Source organism: Lissotriton vulgaris, chromosome 7 (genome assembly GCF_964263255.1).
Source record: "Lissotriton vulgaris chromosome 7, aLisVul1.2, whole genome shotgun sequence".
Lineage (NCBI taxonomy): Eukaryota > Metazoa > Chordata > Amphibia > Caudata > Salamandridae > Lissotriton > Lissotriton vulgaris.
The window spans coordinates 1,776,899,599-1,776,921,917 of NC_141695.1; the positions used below are offsets into that span (position 1 = coordinate 1,776,899,599).

The window sequence follows — 22,319 nt, forward strand, 5'->3', positions numbered from 1 at the left end:
TATCTGTTGATTACTGCATGGATCCTCTCTCAACTATCTGTTATTAGTTTTTTTTTTCTTTTGGCTTAGTCGAGATATTTGCAGAAACCGTACGAGATCAACCTAATGGACGAGCTTACCTTGAAAGGAATAACCCAGTACTACGCCTACGTGAACGAGCGGCAGAAAGTGCATTGCCTTAACACACTCTTCTCCCGGGTAAGAAAAGTGCTTCCTTACTTCCTGAAGAAGTGTGCACTTTACATCTTAGTCTTTCACTGGCCCCAAACAACATTTTATTTTCATCTTTTTTTAAAAATGGAATATATTACCAAACAGTTGCCCCTGGGTAGTTATAATTTGATCGGGTTCCATAAAGGAGGCATTATTTTTGTTTCCTTGTAACTTTGATGCTATTTAACTAATCCCAAAACTTTCCAAAGAAAGTCTCATCCACCTCAGCTGCTCCCAGGAAAGTATCTGGCTAATTTGTTGTGCAGGGGTTTTAAATGGGAGGAAGGGGTTGTGTGTGTGTGTGTGTGGGGGGAGGGAGGGGGGGTGTAATAAAATATTTTCTTCAATTGTACCCTAAAAACTGTTTAACGGATTTACGAAGCTAGATTTTGGTCCAGAAAGCATACTTTCTGTGGTTTGGTGTAAACATGTTCAGTAGTTTTTGAGCAATTAAGGCTCAAGAACGTTCTATATTTCATACTGCGGAGGATCCATGGAGCCACATCTGCTTGACAACAATGAAAAGGTTAAAAAAAAGTTATATGGGGTAAGGGGCCAGCCAGTGTCCGGGGGGCAGTGGAAGTGATTTTCAAGGGGAACAGGCATGGGCCCTATCTTCTGAGCCTAGTCTGTTATAAAATGCTGCCGCTGGAGTCTTGTTGCCCTATGGCCCTCAACAATGTCAGGAAAGTGGGTGACCCAGGTGTGCACCGTGGCACCCTGCAAAAAAACAACAAATGGCCAGCTGTTGCTTGAGGTGTTAGTGGGGGCTCTGAGGCTTCCCCCAAAGCCCCCAACAAAAGTTGAGCGATGGGTGCTGGCCGAGGCTTTGGGGGCTCTGGGGCTCCACCCTATAGCCTCAAAACATAATTTGAAATGTGGGTTTCCCAGGTGAGCCCCAGGACAGCCCAAAAAATATATATATTAACACAAAGTAAAGAAAAAGACGAGTAACGGGAACCCTAAAGTAACTATAACATGTTCCCTCGCCATAGACTACTTATGACCCCGCTTATTATATGACTTGTGGGATGATCTGTGACATTGGTAACATGACAGCAACATCTTAAATGACAAGACTGTGCAAGGTGGGGTGCAAGCTGTAGTTAACTTGGATAACTATCTGGTGAATTTCAGTAGTTTTGTTCATTTTAACTGTCATTTTCACCAAACTATAATGTCTCTTTAACCTTTCTTTTTTTCCCCAGTGTTTCTGTGTGTGTTTATGTATATAGATTTTTGCAGCGTGAATATTTCTGGATTCCCATGCTGTGCATTATTCCGCCATCTAGTGGTTGGGTCCAGAATTGTGGTATTTTTTCTTCTTTTTAGGTCTCGCCTACTCATTGCGCATGCGCTGCATAGGCAAAAGCCCTTTAGCCAAGGCTTCGGCTTTTCAGCCAAAAACGTGCACGTGTTACATTGTCTTCAATGGCACCACGTCTACGTGTGGTGATTCACTTGCGGGAGCGAGTGGCTGACACCTGATGTTATCAATTATCGCAGCGCTCGTTTGTCTTTGTCATCGGAACATGACTCGGTGGGAAAACACATCGCGAACCAAGCCTCGTTTTAGATCATAGTGAAACGTTTACGCTCTTCTTGGGCGCGGCGCGTGCTTGTGCTCTTATCAATGAAAGTTACTGTCCCGTCCTGTTTATCAGGGCATCTGCTTCTTCGCTACACTCCAGTGAGTGCTTGCTCTCCTGCCGCGTATGTTTTGCAGAATCTTGGCTATGCAGCCCCAAGACGGCCCGCTGAAACTATTTCTTCAGTCAACATTATATTTGAAATCTCGCTGTCCCGTTAAACTCTAATTCATTAGTTTCTATATTGCTTCCAGGGGTGAGTTCATTCATTTTGTTTATTCACTGTGCCAAACCGTTGGATTTTAGCCCACTCAAACCTTTTCAAAGGCTCTTATAACCTTCTTACGTACTTTAACACTACAGGGCTGAACCCCCCCAACCCCCCAGAGTACCTCGCTTTATAATCTCACTAACCCACTGTGGTGATTTTCTTCGCACGTGATAGTAGTATTCAATTCATTAGGCAGTTCAGGAAAAATACCTTACATTCACGTAGAATTCTGGTGCAGGACAAGTAGCCTTATAGTCATCTCCACAGATGTCCCCTTATTAGAATTGTCCTGATGAAATCCTTGTAACCTAGTCTCTTTCGAAACGTTTTTGACATAATAAACAAACCAGTAAAAGAATCATCACCTACTGAACTAGTTGGGAACTTTAGTTGGTCGTTTCTTATGAACAAGCCAGGCCTTTTGCAACTCTACTTTGATGTATATCATTTTATTTTGGCTTGGGTGTCATACTGGGGTCACATTGCACTAATTTACATGTTTATTATGACTTTTGTAGATTATTTGGATTGATCGATAATTGATGTAATTAAATGGTTCTTTTATTCATCGTGGTTTTCTGTATACTTATTGTCCTACAGGCAATGACTGCATGAGGTTATTTAACCTCCAAATACACTTTTTGGCTTGAGTGACACCTGTAATAACCATAGTTGCTTAGTAACTGATTAGCTCTGCAGGTGCCTTTAATGTGTTTTTATCTTGTATGTTCTTGATCCAATTTCCTCCGCTGGTTATCGCTGTAGGCAGTAAACTATGTGGTATTATGGATACGGGAGAGGTAACAGGCGTGGGAAATAAGTGAGGAGGAGCAAAGATCTGCCGTGATAGACTGTGTTACAGCCCGTTTTCATACAATTGTCATTATGAGATGTCAATTGAAGAGATTTGCCTAGAAGAACTGTATTTTTGGCATCCTTTTTTAGGTCGAGCTTGGGCAGCGCGCATGCGTTGCTCTGCGAAGCATGCTGTATTAGAGTATGGCGTTGAAGCTCCGCCCATATTTTTCATTGGCTTGTCATTGTCCTTGGCTTTTTAGTCCCTCCTTTGTACCGTCTTGTCCCATTAGGACTGCCCCCTTTACTTCTTTTACAGGGTATGTCTTATTAAGTCTGTAAGCACTATTTTCTTTGAGTTTCTCCTACTGAAGGCACAAAATGCTTTCCTACAGCATATGGCCATGTCTGAACTGGGTGGTGTGGAATGCAAAAAAACGATGGATTTAGGCCCAGATCTCTGTACTGGGGTGAATGTATGACCTTGTTCTGCATTCTGTCCATCAACTGTGGTTTTTGCCTTCCTACAACATTCAGCATCCCATGCACACTTTCACTTTCCAAGCAGCCCGGGATAATGGCGGCTGCTTCCTTGAAATGAAATGGGTCTCGCATTTACAAGAGTGTCAGCGTTTGCAATTGTAAATGACAATGCTTTTTATTTGTGTTAATTATCAAAACTGATAAATAAAAGGCATTGCCATTTACAATGGCAACAGCTTAAACTCTCGCATATGCGAGACCTATTGCATTGCAAATGCTTGTTTTTGTTTTTTGTTGGTGGGCATCGACATACCACCATTTGGTGTCGTCCTGTGACATCGACTTACTTCCTCCAAAAGCTCCCACCTTTGGTCGCCATCTTCAGATTCTTTCTTCCCACTGTTGGGTCTAGATCGATACGGAAGGAGCTCCATAGATTCGGAGAGAAGAATTGGCGAGTATAGATTAAACTTAGCGATAAATGTCTTTTCGACGTACCGGACTACAATTTAATGAGCTGGAGTGTGCCGAAAAGGGAACGTATGGAATTTCGACACTGAGAATACGCATGCAGGCGGCTCCCTGTGCGCGGCAATGCCGCTGGATCACCGGAGTGAAGATTGCAATGCGTGCTTAGCCTTCACCCCAAAAACCTTGATGGTAAGAGAGCCAGAGATGGGCCTACTACAATATGCAGGGCCAGGGGCCAGCACTGTCGCCTAGAGATCTGGGCCTTTCCAGCGAAGAGGAGGACAACCTCACCGAAGGCCCTGAAGTCAACAAGGACACATTCAGTTGTAGAGGTCGAGAAGAAGTCTTCGAAGGAGGTATGAGCGCCGTCGACATCAAAGACCGGATGAGAGATAAAAAAAAGTGTCAAAGACCTTGAAGGGAGCCTTGGGGTTGACAGTCGATGAACGCAGCTGCCTCCGAAGAGAAACAATCCGTGGGATCCTTAGAAAAGCACTCTGTGACACAGAAAACTCATGAAAAACCGAAGACGACGAAAGACTGTCACGAATAAGACGCCTAGACGTCGAAACAAGAAGTCGAAACAGCCTTCTACGACCGTGTCGGCGGCGTCAAGCACGAAGAGAAAGGCTGAGGGTCTCGACGCTGAAACATACATGTTCGAGATGGAGAAAAAGAAAGAGGCTAAAGGCGGAGATGGCAAATATTTTGCCACGCAAAAAGGAATTCATCTACAGCTTGAAGCAATTCAAGATACAGCCGAAAACATTGACTAAAGCAGAGAAATCGGTCGAGGAATCTGTCGTCACCGACTCCCTGACTGCTCAATGAAGAGGAATTCTTCAAGGATGAAGGAGATGAGGCACTAATGTATGTGGGCTCAGCAACCTTGGAGGCTCAAGACCTATAATGGCAGGGTCTCGACGCTGAATCATCAGAAAAGGCGGTAGACACATGCTTTGTTTCCTTCACCTCCAAATGACATTGGGATGTACAACCAAGTCATAAAAAGGGCAGCAACACATATGGAGTGCAACTTGAAGAGGAAAAGCCACAAACATGCTTTCTACTAGAAACTTTACTGCCTACACAATCAAGGAGCCAGTTTCTACCCATGCTACCATGTGTACTGGATCAAGGGAGAGAGGCATTTAAAGAGCCTGCAACTTGTAAGGCAGTCGCACCAAGAGGGGAGAAGAAATACAAACCTTCAAAGGACCCACTGTACATCAAATGGTCTGTGCCAGCTGACTCAACCATTACATCTACAGCCAGGAAAAGGGCTAATGTTGGACCACCGCCAGACAAGGAGAGCAAGAGGAAGGACCTTGTGGGGAGAAAGGTCGAGGGGAGTACAGCAATTCAGTGGCACATTGCAAACTCAAATGCATTGCTAACCAGGCACGCATATCAGCATTTGAGAGATGTAGGAGAACTACTAAAGCACCTGCCTGAACAGTTCCAAAGAAGGGGAAACCACTTAGTGGAAGAGAGAAAGAACATAACAAACACATGTTTAAAATCTGCCCTAGACGCTCCAGACACATCTAGCAGACGGATGATGATCAGCATTATCGAGAGAAGACGTGCATGGCTGAGAATATCCGGTTTCAAGCCAAAATGTAGAATAACATACTAAACTCACCCTTCGTGGGGAACAGCTATTTGGTAGCGTTGTAGATGAAAAGCTGAATCAACTGAAAAAAGACAATGATACAGCAAGGTCTATGGGTGCACTACAATTCAGAAGCATGAGGAGAGGCACACCCTTGAGACCAGCAGGCAGAGGTAACCATCAACCCAAAACCTCGCACCAAACAAACTAGTTAACCTACCAAGGGGTAAGCCAGGGCCAGCAATAAGGGCAGCAGCAGAATTGGCAATTCCAGCAGGGAAACCATCCTTTCGAGGGTGCCCTCGGGGAAGAGGGCAAACACGAGGAGGACCGCAGACATCAGCAAAGGGACTGCATTGCAAAATTGGGACACTCTCCAAACTTGCTGGGCAAATTTAAGATTCTTAATTTTATTAAGTAACGGTGGCTGTGTTGCCCCCTTTACCAGAGACGATTTGTGCCATGGGGACTGTAACCCCCGGGGCCAGCCTTTCTACAATGGGTGAGGGGGACTGCTTGGGGGCCTGGCCTTTTAAGGTATATATACACTTTTTTTGTATACATTACAAATGTGTATGTATACACCACGACCCCGGAGGCCGAATTTTGCCCCGAAGACCACATTCCCCCAGCGCCTGGCCATGTCTGCTGGTACTGCAGGGGGAGCCTGAATGCCCTTGCAGTCCCTGCCGGCTCCCCACCTCCTGCGGAAGTCGGCATTGCTTTCAGTCATAGGGAGCTGCTAAACGTGGTTCTCCCTGTGTCTGAAAGCTGTTCTGCTCCGCTTCCAGCAAGCAAGAGCATTTCTAAGCTCTCACTTGCTGAAAGCTGAGCGTTTGCTGCGGCTTAGCGGGAACAGTAAAGGTCCCACCAAGCCACAGCAACAGCGAGGTCTCTGGGGTGGGCACCCTGGGACACAGTAGGTGCCATCCCTGGTGGGTGGGGGGCTCCAGGAGGGCTGCCCCTACCTTTTTTTTTGGGGATTTGGCAACGTGGAGGTGGTGGTTCCCAGGGTCCTAGCGGGCCCTCCTAGGGTGTGGGGTGCCCTCCTGCATCCTCATTTTAAAGTGCCCGAGGAGGTGGCATTTCCCAGAAGCAGTGAGGGTCTGTACGGCCCCCCACATTCAATGAAAGTAGTCCTGGGAAGGTGGTGGTTCCAGGGCGTTGTGGGGGTGTGCCTCGCATGGATGTCAAAGCCCCGGGGAGCTGGCAGTTCCCCAGTTAACGGCGGAGGGGGTCCTGTGTCCCCCCACATTCAATTAAACAAAAGCACCACTGCAGGCGGCGGTTGCTGGGGCTGCAGGGTGGCCGAGCAGCCCGTGCATTATTTTACGTTTGTTTGTCCCGAGGAGGTGGCATTCTCCAGGACGAGGGAGTGCCAGAAGTGCAACCCCGCATATTACAAAGCAGTGCCCCGGGACTTGAGCTTCTTCAAAGAAATGTGGGGGCCCATGCTCCCCCCACCACCCCCCCCCCCCTCCCCCAGTGCTAGGTGGTCAGGGTATTTCTGTCCTGCCCCTCTTTCTTTATTTTTTATGGGACTTCGCTCAAGCAGAGTCCCAAGGTGGCGGGTAACAATTCCTGGTTCAAGTGTTGGCAGCAAAGCAGATTTCAACAAAAGGGCCTGCTGATTCCTCGGAGGATCCAGTTCCCTATATCTAACAATTTGTATTTCCCTCATTATTTCCAAGGCTACTGAACAGATTTACACCAAATGCTGTCTTTAATTATGCAGAAATTAAATTAAGTGTAATAGATTTGATCTAAATGCCACCTCATTCTAGGACTTTCAAAGACTAACTACTGTGTAAAAATGATTTGCGCTCCAATGCATTTAAACCTCCTCAAACCATTTATTTTACTCTGCTGTCCATTAGAACTCACTAATAATTTTCGCAGACTCCCAGAATCCCCCAAAACTGTTGCAGAATGTTTAGTGCTAAAATTGTGTGCCTAATTCATGGTTTTCATTTATAGCTGCAAATCAACCAATCCATCATCTTCTGTAACTCAACTCAGCGAGTAGAGCTTCTTGCTCGGAAGATCTCCCAGCTCGGCTATTCCTGCTTCTACATCCATGCCAAGATGATGCAGGTAAGTGCCTTGGGGCGGCGGAGGGGTGGTTTCTCCTGCATGGAGCACTGTCTGGAATTGTTTTGGGATTGCAGTGTTCTGCAACCACGCTGCATCTGGATTCAGTCTGCTTGTGTTTCTGTATCCAGATTATATGTGTTTCTGTATCTGGAGTGTGCAGTTTATACATGCTTGAGTCTACGTCCAAACAGTTTTTTTTGTTTTTTTTGTTTTATCAGTTATAAAACAAAGATCCACATCCTTACAGATGTAGTTTTGCAGCTTGAATCTTTTCTGGATTCACGATGCTGTGTAGTATTCCGCCATCTAGTGGTTGGGTCCAGAATTATAGTATTTCTTTTCTTTTTTTTTTTGCTGTTGGTGGGTGTCGACGACATAGCACCATTTGATGCCCTTCTGTGACGTCCACCTTTCGTAGCCAGCTTCAGATTCTTTTTTTCTGCCGTTGGGTGTGGATCGATACCGAGAAGCTCCCAAGATTGGAGAGAAAATCGGTAGAACAGTGTCTTCCGCTTTCAACTTTAAATCTACGACGACCGCAGTTCGACGAAGGGAAGAAATCAAGAACTTCGTAGACGATCGGAGAATGTGCATGCAGAGGGCTCCCTGGGTGCGGTAATGAACAAGATGCCGTTTAAGTTATGTAAGAACTGCCATCACAAAAATGCTCAAAAGGATCAGCACCCGGTCTGTAACCTGTTCCTGCCGCTGGTTCATCAGTGACGAATGTAACGCCTGCTCAGTCTTCACTCGGAAGACGTTGAGGGCAAGAAAAAGGCAGCAACGAGCCAATTACAACATGCAAGGCCAAGGACCATCGCTGCGAGACCTGGGCCTCTCCAGTAAGGAGGAAGATAACGTTGCCAAAGGAGCAGAACGCGTCGAGGAAAGAAGTCATGGAAGTTGCGAAGAAGACTTCGAAGGAGGTAAGAGTCGTCGACCTTGAAAAAACTAGAAGAGTCTCGAAAATCAGACTCTAGACCTACAAAGGAATCCTCAGCGTCAAAGCATTTGGCAACCGCAGCTGCATCCAAGCAAAACAGACCGTAGGATCCTTGGATAAAAACTCCGGAACGGCAGAGGTTGAAGGACCGGGTTTTTAGAACCCAGCAGCGTCGGGGAGAACCTTCGAGTTCCCCTGTCTTGGCAAACAGAGACACGGGATACTTCTTGATGACGTCAGAGACCAAAGTTTATTGGCTGCAACCAGGAACAGAGATCTACGAAGTACACACGGGTAGTTCGTCAGAGACTGCACAAATTCGATAAGCGGAGCATGGTCTTTTATGCCAAAAATCAAGCCTCTGGCAACATTCCAATTTACATTCGGTGCATCAAAAACTGACCAATGACAGTGTAACATTTCAAAAAGTTGCGAATGACGACAGTCAAAGACAATCCCATTTTCCGTTGTCCAACCCACCAGAAATGACCACGCACATTCCCGGTTTCCTGTTTGATCAGGCCGGACAAACCCATCGTAAACCCTTCGACCCAAATTAATGATTGTCAGTTGTATGAGGCATCAAACCACAAATCCAACAGTTTGTCGTATTCATCACTAACTGGTGTTGGTGCAGAAGTTGTATGAAGGAATTGTTAGCAAATTCCAATCGTCTGACTACCTCATGTTCAGGCAAAGGATGAAAAGAATGAGAAGAAATAGTGGGTGAAGGTGTAGGTTGCACAGTGGGATTAACCGTCATTTTAAAAACAAATGTTACATAACCAGTTATAAATATTATAAGGCTCAATAGTAAAAATAAACATGATATTAAACATCTCTTCGATATTATTTTGCATATTCGTTTTCTAAAAGTCAATGTCTGTACAGGTCTCTCCAATTCAAAGAAATCCATCCTAAACTAAATGTGCTGCCCGCGGTGGTTGGTTGATTCTGCTCAGGAATGCCTCTGCTAAACCCAGGAAGGCTGCCTCGGGCCAACAGAACCCTCGACCTAGTGTTTCAGGCTTGCACTCCCAAGACATGAGCAAACGCGACCCTAGCAGCAAGAACCGGATGGCGGTTCAAAAAACAAAAAATGAGCAGATCCTTGGTGAAGAGTTAACCTGCAAACGGGAAAAAAACAATCTTTATTAGTTTTTTATCTGTCCAAAATTCTCGATCTCAAATTATAACGATTTCTTCCAGCAAATTCTTGGTCAACGAACAAAAGATGAGTCTCGGTAGTGTCCAATCGATCTGAAGGAGGTACTGATGCTTGTAAGATTCTGTCGCTTTCTTTCTCTGAGTTTGTTCCAATCAATCTAGCATCGCTGAACGGTATGAACCGTGGGACGACTTCTGTTTCAGAGTCCGCAAGTCCCTCCTGGACCCACTTATCGTAAGGCAAGGGCAAAGGTGCCCTTTTGGTATGCGATCCGTGGATCCAGTTTCGTTTACCCTGCACTCGTACCGCAGATCTTGTTGACAGGAGCACTTGGTAGGGCCCAGTCCAGCGGGGTTGTTCGTTTTTGGTCCGCTGAAAATTACGCACAAAGACCCAGGAGCCAGGTTTGATGGAGTGCCCTGGATCCTCTGAAGCTTGTGGAAGACTGTCATGCACCTGTTGGCGTAAAACACTCATTTTAGTTGTCAGTTCACACAAATAATCAAGCAATGCAGGATACTCGAGATCTCTAAATCTCGTTGGTCTTGGTACGCCCCAAATGTTCGCTGGGCGACCAAACACAACCTCGTACGGACTCAAACCCATTTGTGAATGCACAGTCATCCTTGTAGACAGAAGTGCTAATGGCAAGGCATCTGGCCATTGTAAACCAGTGCTCTCTTGAATTTTAGCCAATTTCAACTTAAGTGCCATTATAGCACTCAACTAAACCAGCTGATTGGGGGTGGTTCGCAGCGTGGAATTTCTGCCTAATCCCGAGACCCTCACTCCAGATAATTCTCGGCTTTCCAAATCTCGGGAAAAATTCTATTTATCAAGGCTTTTGCTGTGGACAAGGCAGTGTTGTCTTTAAGGGGGTAAGCTTCTACCCATCTAGAAAAAGAACAAACAACCACTAACACATACTTCAAGTTGTTGCATCTCTCCATATGAATAAAATCTAGCTGCAAGGCCTCGAACGGATACATAGGAGGAGCAAAATGACCAGCTGGTGTTGGAGTTCCCTTACCAGGATTATGCATCAAACATACCATACAGTTTCTGACCAAATTCTCTGCACATTTGGGAATCCCCACATTCTGCCAAACCGGGGCCAACAACTTTTCAAATCCCTTTCACACTAATATGTGCCATTCCATGAGCCATTGTAACAACTGGAAGCACATACGCATTAGGCAACAACCATCTCTGATGTTCTGACAAATCAGTCCAACAACCATTTGAATCCAATCTACCCTTACTCTCTCTCCATTCATCCAACTCTTTCTCTGTGGCCTCACTCTGAATAGATTTCACGCTCTCAATAGTATCTTCACACATACTCTTCTCTGGAACCCATCTCGCCGGACCCGCAACATACATTCGACTCATCACATTTCTAGCAGTCTCTTTCGCAACTTCATCCGCAAATGCATTACCACGACTAACATCATCCGTAACCTTTTTATGGGCACTACATTTCACAATCTCAACTTGCAGTGGTAGCGTAAGAGATTCAAGGAGTTCATTCACCAGTTGTCCATGTTGTATCTTCGTACCATGCGATGTCAAAAATCCACGTTCACGCCACAAACGTCCAAAGCTATGAGCCACACCAAACGCATACTGACTATCCGTGTACACATTCACTCGTTTTCCTTTCGCCAATACACATGCTCTCGTAAGTGCAATCAATTCAGCCGCTTGTGCGGAGTTATGTGGGATGCGTGCAGTTTCAACAACCGTATGCAAAGTAGTCACAGCATAGGCTGCAGTCGTATCACCATTTGGTAACTTGAAGCACGAACCATCAACCCACAAAGCATCGTCACAATCAGAAAGAGGAGTGTCCCTAAGGTCCACTCTCCCTTTCGGCTCTTCTTCGGTTCTTAGAAAACAATCATGCTGTTCTTCACTATCGTCATCTGTCTCAAGCGAAATTGGCAACAATGTAGCTGGGTACACCTTCTTATATGCACATGACTCGCTAACCATGTCAGCTCATACCCTGACAACCGAGCACTAGTTAAGTGCTGTGTCTTCGTACGATTCAACAAGGTATCCACTGCATGTGGAACCATGACCACTAACGTATTATCCATAACCAAACCAGCAGATTGTCGAATTGAAACAGCCGCTGCTGCCGTAGCTCTCAAGCAACTTGGCAATGCTCTAGCTACCGGATCCAAAGCTGACAAAGTACGCACATGGGCGTTGCTTATCGCCAAACTGCTGAGTCAAAACCGACAATGCACATCCCTCTCTCTCGTGGACATACAATGTGAAAGGCTTACTGTAGTCGGGAGTACCCAACACAGGAGCCGAACACAGCGCATTACGTAGTTCAGAAAAGCTCTTTTGACATTCGTCAGTCCAAGGAATAGGATTTGGAGTATCCTTAACAGTAAGGGCTATCAAAGGTTTCGCTAACAGAGAAAAATTGGGAATCCACTGTCTACAGTACGACGTAATACCCAAAAACGCACGTACTTCTCTCTGTGTCGTAGGAACACTCATTTTCGCAATGGCTTGAATTCTTTCTGCGGTCAGTTTCCTTCCCTCCTTCGATAAGAGGTGACCTAAGTAGGTAACTTCTTGTCGACAAAATTGTAATTTCGAGAGAGAAACTTTATGGTGACAATCAGATAAGTGTCGTAATAAAGACAAAGTGGCATCCTTACAAATCTCCTCAGTGTCTGCGGCAACTAGCAAATCGTCAACATACTGGATAAGGGCTGCACCCTCAGGTAAAACCAACAAATCAAGTTGTGTCTTCAAAGCTTGACTGTAAATCGACGGACTCTCACAATAGAGAGAAAGAGAATCCGAAAATATCCCTGCTCTCCATGGCGATCGGGATGCTGAAGAAAGCATTCTTCAAGTCAATCACCGAGAACCAAGTGGCAGAAGCCGGAATCAAAGTCAATAATGCAGTAATGTCAGGAACAACAGGAAATTGTGGAACAACAATCTTGTTCACTTCGCGAAGATCAATGACAAATCTATATACAGGAGGCTGTGAAGGATCAGTTCTCTTCAGAACCGGCAAAACCGGACTATTGCACACGTTACCTCGCGTCTCTTCAATAACACCTTTATCAATCAGATCATAAATGATCGCTAAAAGTGCACGCTCACCATCACTCGAAATGCGATACTGCGGAATGCGCGGTAACTTAGCATTCACCTTCAGTGTGACAACATATGGGGGAATCTCTAACAGGCCCACATCATTTGGACCCGTAGCCCACAATGAATCTGGTAATGCAGACAATTCCGATGGAAGACAATCTTTCGATATATATATATATATATATATATATATATATATATATATATATTGGAGAGATCACATTCTCACCCAGAGTAAGATGTACTCCTGACGGAGAACAGTACAAAGTCGCATACAATCTCTTCAACAAGTCTAAACCCAACAAATTCTCATTACAACCTGTAGTCAAGAGAAGGGGTGCTTCAAACCTACGAGGACCAACGGAAAGGGGCAATGGGGCAGAAATCGGATTCATAACGGGGGCGCCAGAAAAACCTACAGAAACATTATTAAAGCCAGATAAAGGTGCGCCAGGGAGCTTAGAATGCATAATCGAACTCTTCGTAGCACCAGTGTCTAGCAGAAAAGGCTCTGACACACCTGATGCAATCACCTCAACGTAAGGTCCGTTCTGATCTACTGGAACTGAAACAACTCCCTCTCTTTGTCCATGGCTGTCCTAACAATCATTACCATGTGCTTCATCACCCTCAACATAGTAATCGTCCACATAGTACTGTGCTGTCCTACCAGATGAATTCTGCTGTTGGTCAAAACTATTCATCGAATTTTGTGGAGGCAAAGGGCGCGCATTCTGCCCACGACCTCTACCTCTAGGTGCTTGCTGAGCACCTCTACCTCTCACACCAGGAGCACTATTCCCACGTTGCAGCAAAACCGGACAACTATTCTTGTAATGGCCTTCTTCCTTACAATACGCACACTGATTAGGGCCATACGGAAAACGCCGTTGAGTCTCGTCTCTTTGCGAGTTCCTCGAATACTGTTGTGATTGTTGGTAATCACGCTGAATATTAACACGGGGCGGATAACCTTGTTGAAGAACTTTAGTCTTCAATTCCTTAGTCTTCTTGTCCGCTTTCTCTAACTCATCCTTACGTCTATTCTCATAGTACTGAGCCGTAGCTAAAATCCGCGCCGATGTAGAAACAGGCCAAGCACTCTCAGAATCCTTCAACTTAGTGCATAACTCAGGAAGAAGATTGTGTACAAACTTGTCGACGAACAATCTCTGGCCACCCTCGGTAGCCATATCCTGACCACTATGATCGACAAACGTTTCCTCGAAACGCGAAAAGAAGTCCGACACAGTCTCATCTTTCTTCTGCTTACATGCAGACAACTTGTCACAATTCACACGTACTTCAGGCATAAAAGTCTTCATAAAAGTAATAATCCTACCAGGAAGTTCAGTAATGATATATTCAGGCTTAGCACCTCCAACTTGTCTATCGTTCGCAGCGACAAGGTTCACCCACGAATCACCCAATTCATTATCATGATCTGTATGTCGAATGACATTCCAGATGGGCTGTGGAACAACATTCCCAAATAACAAATCTATGTCCGCCAAATTCATAATGCACAAACTCACTGTTTGCGTAAGCTCTTTATAATATCCCGCTGAATTTTTCCGCGGATCAGGCAAAGTCTGTTTAAGCGCTAAAACTTCAGCACGCTTCCATGGAACATGTACCCATACTCTCTGAAAGTGCGCAACAGGTGGATGAGCATTCGCATCAGCAGGTCTCCAGACTGGAGGAACCTCTCGCATCGGGTACTGACGCGCTTGTCTCCCAACTGACTAATCAGGCTCAAGCAATCGTTCAGAAGGGACATTACTTCGGAATGACAATAACGTGGACACCGCTCTCTTGATGTCGAGGAGACTCACGATCGTTCCTTTTGCAAATTCGGAACGCAACCGGAATAGCTCTTCAGGAGCTTTACCCACTTTGTTCGTCCATTGTTCATGGAGGAACGCACACATGATCTCAAACATAACGTTGCTTCGGTGCTTCGCATTGCCGGAAAACATCCATAATACCCTCAAGATTGTACTGGGACGCATACGTAACCCATCTACGAGCCATGTGATCTAGAACCACTCGTTCATCTGTATCAGGCAATTGACTACGCAGCTGTCTACGCTCACTCACAGGAGACATACCTAATTGTCCCAAGGAGTCAGGAAACCAGAAAAAGCAGTGGTCATCCGCTGTCGAGGAGAAGGAGTAGTTGGAAGAACAAGGGGAGACGAAACAGTAGTAGAAGAATCCAAAGTTGGAACAGACACAGAAGCAGTAGAGACAGGCATAGAAGCAGCAGTCGTAGAAAAGGACAAAGTTGGCGGCCCCTGAGGAGAATGCGCCAAAGGAACAGTAGCCAACGAAGGAGCTGGCTGTAGAGGAATCACAGGAGGCAAAACAACCGGCAGTTGCACAGCCACAGCTGGTGGCGGTGGTGCCGTAGCATTCTGCGCATAAGGTGGCGGTGAATTTAACAGATGCGACATTAAAGGATCTTTCGTAAGAACTTTCTCGTCTTTCTGCTCTTTAGACGGCAAGACTGGATAGCATCTATCTACCGCTAACTTCCTCACTCTAAGCATCTGTTCACTTTCTTGCTCTTCTTCATTATCTCTGTACGCAATGGCAGCTTGCACCATTGACATACCTCTCTTATTCTTTTTCGCTAATTTTATTTCTTTCTGTTTGGCTTCTTTGCGCCATATGCGGAAAGAGTCAAACATCGCCGGCCGGGCTTTCTTCTTGAACAACTTCACTTCGAGGTTATCTAGAATTTCAGTTTCAAAACTACCGTAACGGTGCCACTGTAGGACACCGTCACTCTTCGTATATTTTACCCAGATCTCATTATAACTAATAGGACCTACACCATGCTTCACATACAACTCATATGTAGGAGTTCCGATCGGAGGAACCGGACACGAATCCTCTAACCGGGAATCCCTCAAAGTACCGCAACTAAACAATTTTCTAAGACTGCTAAAACCCGGCATCTTGCTCACTAGTCTAGCTTCAAACAACAAGGGAAATCTTAAAACGATAATCTCGTGAATACACAAATCCCTTGTCTTTGGGGCCTGCAGGTACCAAATCAAAGCTATCCACTCAAGGATACAAAACAAACTAAGGACTAGGAGACGCTCCGCTTATACTTAACTGAGATGTCGATGGCGTCACCAGAAGACCCGTCAATCGTCTCGCTCTACAAACGTCTAAGGCTCCAAAACAGGGCGACAGTCAGGGCAGCAGTCCTTCGTAGCCGTCGGAAAGCGGGAAACCTCGCAGCAAAGACTTTCGGACCACGACGACATACAGGGGTCGATGAAGTAGCTAGCCTTCCTCCAGAATTTTCACACGAAGCTTCTCACGAACCTCTGGCTTGGACCGGTACCGCTGAAGTCGCCCCACGTTGGGTGCCAACGGAAGGACCGGGTTTTTAGAACCCAGCGGCGTCAGGGAGAACGCCTAAAACCTTCGAGTTCCCCTGTCTTGGCAAACAGAGACACAGGATACTTCTTGATGACGTCAAAGACCAAAGTTTATTGGCTGCAACCAGGAACAGAGATCTACGAAGTACACAGGGGTAGTTCGTCAGACTGCACACATTCGTTAAGCGGAGCATGGTCTTTTATGCCAAAAATCAAGCCTCAGGCAACATTCCAATTTACATTCGGTGCATCAAAAACTGACCAATGACAGTGTAACATTTCAAAAAGTAGCGAATGACGACAGTCAAAGACAATCCCATTTTCCGTTGTCCAACCCACCAGAAATGACCACGCACATTCCCGGTTTCCTGTTTGATCAGGCCGGACAAACCCATCGTAAACCCTTCGACCCAAATTAATGATTGTCGTAAAGGGAAGGCAGAAACAGATTGGAAAGGAGATAGAAAGGTGGGAGCAGTGTACCATAAACTCGGGCATGTCCTGCTCTTTGATCTTTATCAGACCAGCTGCTGAACAAGGAACTGGCTCAGCGAGGTCAGCCTCGGGCTAGGAGTCAGTTCGGCCAGGTCACCCAGAAGTCAGCTAAAGGCGTACGTGTCTCAAGGACTCGCTCGGCCACAGTCATCGGGCCTATGTTAGGGCAACCACACAAAATGGCTGCCATATACAAGATGGAACCCGAAGGGTCAAACTAAATCCTTGATTAGAGTGTGTTCTCCTATATCGATTCATACGAAAACACTCAGACACGCTACACTCGCCATTTGCGGTCTGCTGACACCAAAATCGTCCATTTCCGACGATCTTTATTGAACGGGTTCGGAACCATCGAACCCAGTTCGTAAACCACGGAACCACAAGGTCCTCGAAAAAACAAAGATGTCAAAAGACAGTCTGGAAAAGTGCGCCTCGGCATCTAAGAGAGAGACCGGAACAAACCTCGACGACCGGTTCAGTGTCATCGGCCATAAAATGGAAAATGCAGCAACACATGAGGCTGAGATTGAGAAAGAGCAGAAGGTTCGAAACTGAAATGGCGAATATCCTTCAACGCAAAAAAGACTTCGACAAAAGCATGAAGCAATTCAAGATACCGCAGAAAATAAGGGAAATGGAAGCCGAAAGGGTTGCCGAAGAACCAATACCGCCAAGAACTCCTGAACAGATCAAAGAAGAAGAGGAAGGTTCATTCTTCTTCGGGGAAGACGTCGAGGAAGACTAACAAGCATACCCAGAAACATGAAACTCGGAGAATCAAGAGCTCCAATGGCAAGATCTCGACGCTGAATCACCTGAGGAGGCTGTGGAATCATATCCATCGAGTCCATCACCCCCAGATATTATTGGCATGTGCAATCAGGTGATTAAGAAGGCTCAGAAACTTATTGGTTTCAACTAGACGAAGAAAAACCTTAGTCATGCTTTTTTATTAGACTCTGATGTCTACACAATCAAGGAACACATTTCTACCATTGCTGCCTAATGTTTTAGACCAAAGGAAAGAACATTCAAAGAGCCTGCTACATGCAAGGCTATAACACCAAGGGCAGGGAAAAAGTATAAACACTCCTCTAAGAACCCTATATACATCAGGGGATCAGTGCCAGCCGACTCATTGCCTCAACAGCAAGAAAAAGAGCAAATGTACGTACTGCAGTGGGACCACCTCCAGACAAGGAAAGTAAGAGGATGGACCTCATAGAAAGGAAGGTGGAGAGAAGCGCAGCTAATTAGTGGCACCTTTGCAACTTCAGATGCATTGCTGAACAGGTATATGTACCAACATTGGGAGGAGGTAGAACTGTTGCAAAACCGACAAGAACAATTCCAGAAAAGAGCTAGCCACCTGGTGGAAGAGGGTAAAAACATTGCTAATAAATGTTTAAAATCAGCTCTTGATCCTGCTAAAACGTCTAGCAAGCAAATGAAGATTGGCATAACGGAGGAACACCTGGCTTAGAATCTTAGGCTTTAAGCCAGAAGTGCAAAACAACATCATTAATTCACCACTCGATAGAGAACAATTGTTTGGAACGGTGGTTGACGAAAGGTAAATCAACTAAAAAAGGACAACGAAACCTGAAGATCCATGGGGGCTCTGCAGTTCAGAGGCATGCGTAGAGGCAAACCATGGAGAGGATCAGCAGGAAGAGGTTCACCCCAAACCACTACCTCACATCAGGTCTACCAGCAGACATACCAAGTGGGAAACCAGGGCACACAGAAGGCACAGCAACAAAGCTGGCAATATCAAGGAAGGGGATCCTTTCAAGGGCGTCCCCGTGGCAGAGGTCTGCCGCAAAGAGGTGGCCAACAAACCTCTACCAAGTGATTGGACTCACAAAGAGGTACACTCACAAACAGCAGTGAGAGTACACACAAAAAAGAAGCAGTTACCAAACCAAGAGAAAACCAATTTACAGTTCCTCCAACATACCACACCAGTAGGAGGCAGACTAGGACGCTTCCAACAAAAGTGGAGAGAAATAACCACAGACAAGTGGATTTTAAACATAATACAGTACGGTTACTGTATAGAGTTAACAAAACAACCTCCACGCCGGAGGCCAAAGCAAAGGACACATTCAAAAGAACTTGAGAAAAAGCATGCAATAGAACATGTACCGCATAGAGATATGCTCCGAATTCCCACGTGGAATGGAGCATTACTGCCAATATTAGACCTAAGGTTTCTAAACCAGTTTATAAAGACACAAAGATTCAAAATGACTGCACTACAAGAGGCGCTACCCCAGGTGCAAAGGGAAGATTGCATGGCAACAATAGACTTAAAGGATGAGTATTCACACATCCCAATTAGCAGAAAACCAAAAACATGTTAAGATTTGTCATGAACAAACCACACTACCAGTTCAAAGTACTGGCTTTCGGTCTGAAATCAGCACCAAGGGTGTTCACAAAGTGCCGGGCAGCAGTAGCAGCACATCTCAGAAGGCAGGGGATTCATGTTTACCCCTACTTACACAACTGGTTAGTAAGAGCAAACTCTTACAGTCTCTGCAAACAGCATATACAGCGAGTGGTAGAGACACTAGTTGAGCTGGGTCTCTCCATATTCTGGGAAAAATCAATAGAACCGGAACACAAGAAGGTGTTCTTGGACGCAAATATAAACACTGTTAGGGAAAGCATTCCCGAGCGAGAAAAGATCAGCCCTATTGAAGGAGACTCCTCTATAACATAAGGGGCATCATCTGGCTATGAGGACATTGGGGAAACTACTAGGAATGATGGCCTCCTGCATTCATTCAGGTCCCATTATTTGTCTGCACATGAGACCGTTCCAAGAATGGCTCCGAACTCAATGGTCACAGGCTATAGGGAGTTAAGAGGATCTAGTGGTTGTCACAAACTGGGTTCATCAAGAGATGGCATGGTGAAACAAGACAAACATAGCACAGGGCAGACTTTTCACACAACCAACTCCGACAGTGACCATAAAAACAGATGCGTCCATAATAGGATGGGGAGCACATGTAAACAATCTCAAAGTAAGGGGATTGTGGGCACCACAGATTGTGGTGAAACAAATAAATATTTTGGAACTAAAAACAGTGTTCTTAGCCTTAAACGCCTTTCAGAAAGAGCTATACGGGAAAAAGTTGTTGATACAAGCAGCCAACACTACAACTATGTTTTACATAAACAAACAAGGAGGGACTCAGTCTGTAGCACTCGACTCTAGCACAACAGATTTGGAGATGGGCAATTCCCAAAAATCCTAGATGCAGGAGGCTCTGCAGCTATAATCCTATTGGACCTAAGCGCAGCATTCGACACAGTGAATCACCAGATCTTGATTCATCATCTTGGCAACCTGGGAGCAGCAGGAACTGCTGAGTTGGCTGCGCTCTTTCCTTGAAAGGACGATCGTTCCAGGTTTTTGAAGAGGGCATGAGCTTCAAACCTCGGCCTCTCCAGTATGGCGTACCACAGGGCTCATCGTTTAGCCCAACGCTCTTCAACGTGAATATGGTCCCCTTGGCTTCGATCGTGGCCCTGTTTGGGATCTATATGGTCGCCTATGCTGACGACACCCAACTGGTCGTGGCCTTAAACCAATCCACACAATACCCTACGACCCAGAAAGCATGTCTTACGGAAGTCGTAAAATGAATGGGGTCTTTCTCTTTGAAACTAAATGGGGAAAAGACCGAGCTTATGAATATGGGCAATTTTGACAATACGTAGCTCAAATCCATCTGGCCAGCATGCCTGGGCCCAGTACCAAAACCTAAGCCGGAAATAAGAGTCTGGGCATCTGACTTGACCAGAATCTGCCATTCAAAGCTCAAGCTAGCAAGACAGTAGCAACCTGCTTTGGCCTGATCAGAGTGGTGATGAAAGTGACTCCCCTACTCCCTCCCCAAGCCAAGAAAATTATGGTCCAATCTCTTTTACTCTCTAGGTTGGACTATGGCAATGCGCTTTATCTAGGAGCCTTGACCTCAGTGGTTAATAAAACTGCAGATCATCAAGAACTGCGCAGCCAGACTGTTGACGGGAACTCCCAAATTCCCTTCCGCAAAACCAGCCCTCTGTCTCCTACATTGGCTCCCAGTGAAAGAGCGTATCAGCTTTAAATCCCTATGCATTATCAATAGATCCCATTGAGGATAGGCCCTCCTCTGATATCGGCCATAATTCACCCATATAAAGCAAGGAGAAAGCTCCGCTCGGATGAACTTCCCCTAATCGAGACCCCAGAATCAAACGAGCCAGAAGTGGCGGCAGATTATTTTCTCTGAATGCCGGCTGACTTTGGAACGCACTGCGCCTCCACCTCCGGGAAGAGACCAGTCACCTTGCTTTCAGGAAACAACTTAAAACCCTTCTGTTCCCTTAAATCAATTACTCTGTTGCACCCATTCAGTAGTCCTGCCTAGCGCTGGGAGGCCTTCTGGTAGCCATGCACTCTATAAATGTACTTTTAATTTCATTTTCATGTCATTTCAAAACAGACATTTTAGCAATACACCTACCAGGGAAGGACAATATAGAAGCAGACAGGCTGAGCAGTCAAACATCATCCCACGAGTGGGAACTGAACCAAGCAGAAGTGCAAACAATTTTAAAAAAATGGGGGACACCACAAATAGACCTATTTGCAACACCCCACAATGCCAAATGCCTAAACTTTGCATCCAGGCGACCTTGCAACCAGTCCCTAGGGATAGACTGGTCAGGTTTATTTGCGTACGCTTTTCCCCCAATACCATTACTGAACAAAGTGATCAGCAAATGCAGAATCGGAAAAATTACAATGATTCTCATAACGCCACAATGGGCCATCTGGAAATCTCACAAGGAACAATGCACAAACTTCCAAAAAGAAAACATTTGCTAACAATGCAGTACAGGATAGTGCTTCATCCAGAACCATAGAGTTTAGGCCTGGCGGCATGGCACCGGAGGACTTAAAATTTGCACATCTCAAACTACCAGTTCTAAGAGAAGCTAGTAAACCAACAACAAGAAAATGTTATACAGCAAAATGGAAAAGGTACACCCTATGGTGTCTTCAAAGGCGTCTTTCAAGAAAGATTACCAAAGAAAGACCGTACTAAAATACTTCACACATTTACTACAAAGTAAATTATGTTTTTCATTACTGAAAGTACATTTAGCAGCGATTGTGGCATATACAAGACGGGAAACAGGGAAGATCTGCTTCACCTCACATGTGGTCAAGAGGTTCCTGGAAGGTGCGAAGAGGATTGCACCACCAAAGATGGTACCAGCACCAACTTGGAATTTGAACATAGTTCTAGCACAAATGATGAGAGCACCTTTCGAACCACTACACAAAGCAACGCTACAAATGCTTACCATAAAGACTGCATTTTTAGTGGCGATAACATCCCTGCGTACAGTTAATGAATTGCAGGTACGAACACAACAGGAACCCTACTTCCAGATACATAGTAACAGGATTGTCATGAGGACAGATCCACTATTCATGCCAAAGGTGCTGTCAAGATTTCACATAAATCAGTATACAAATACCAAGGTTCTTTCAAAACCCTAAGAACAAAGCAGGAAGAGCTTTGCACGCACAACACAAGAGCAGTCCTGTATTACGTGGAAAAAACGAAAGAATATAGA

The 22,319-nt window shown here is 45.4% G+C and overlaps 1 protein-coding gene across 3 annotated transcripts in view; it reads left to right on the forward strand.

Moving 5' to 3' along the window:
- The window catches only part of LOC147706660 (putative ATP-dependent RNA helicase DDX6), a 233,233-nt gene that overhangs the window by 146,521 nt on the left and 64,393 nt on the right, over window positions 1-22,319 (forward strand). For all 3 annotated transcript variants that reach the window (XM_086933166.1, XM_086933165.1, XM_086933167.1), the window contains exons 9-10: window positions 70-198; window positions 7,415-7,531. In XM_086933166.1, coding sequence (XP_086789292.1) covers window positions 70-198; window positions 7,415-7,531 — 246 coding nt within the window. The remainder of the gene's footprint in view (window positions 1-69; window positions 199-7,414; window positions 7,532-22,319) is intronic.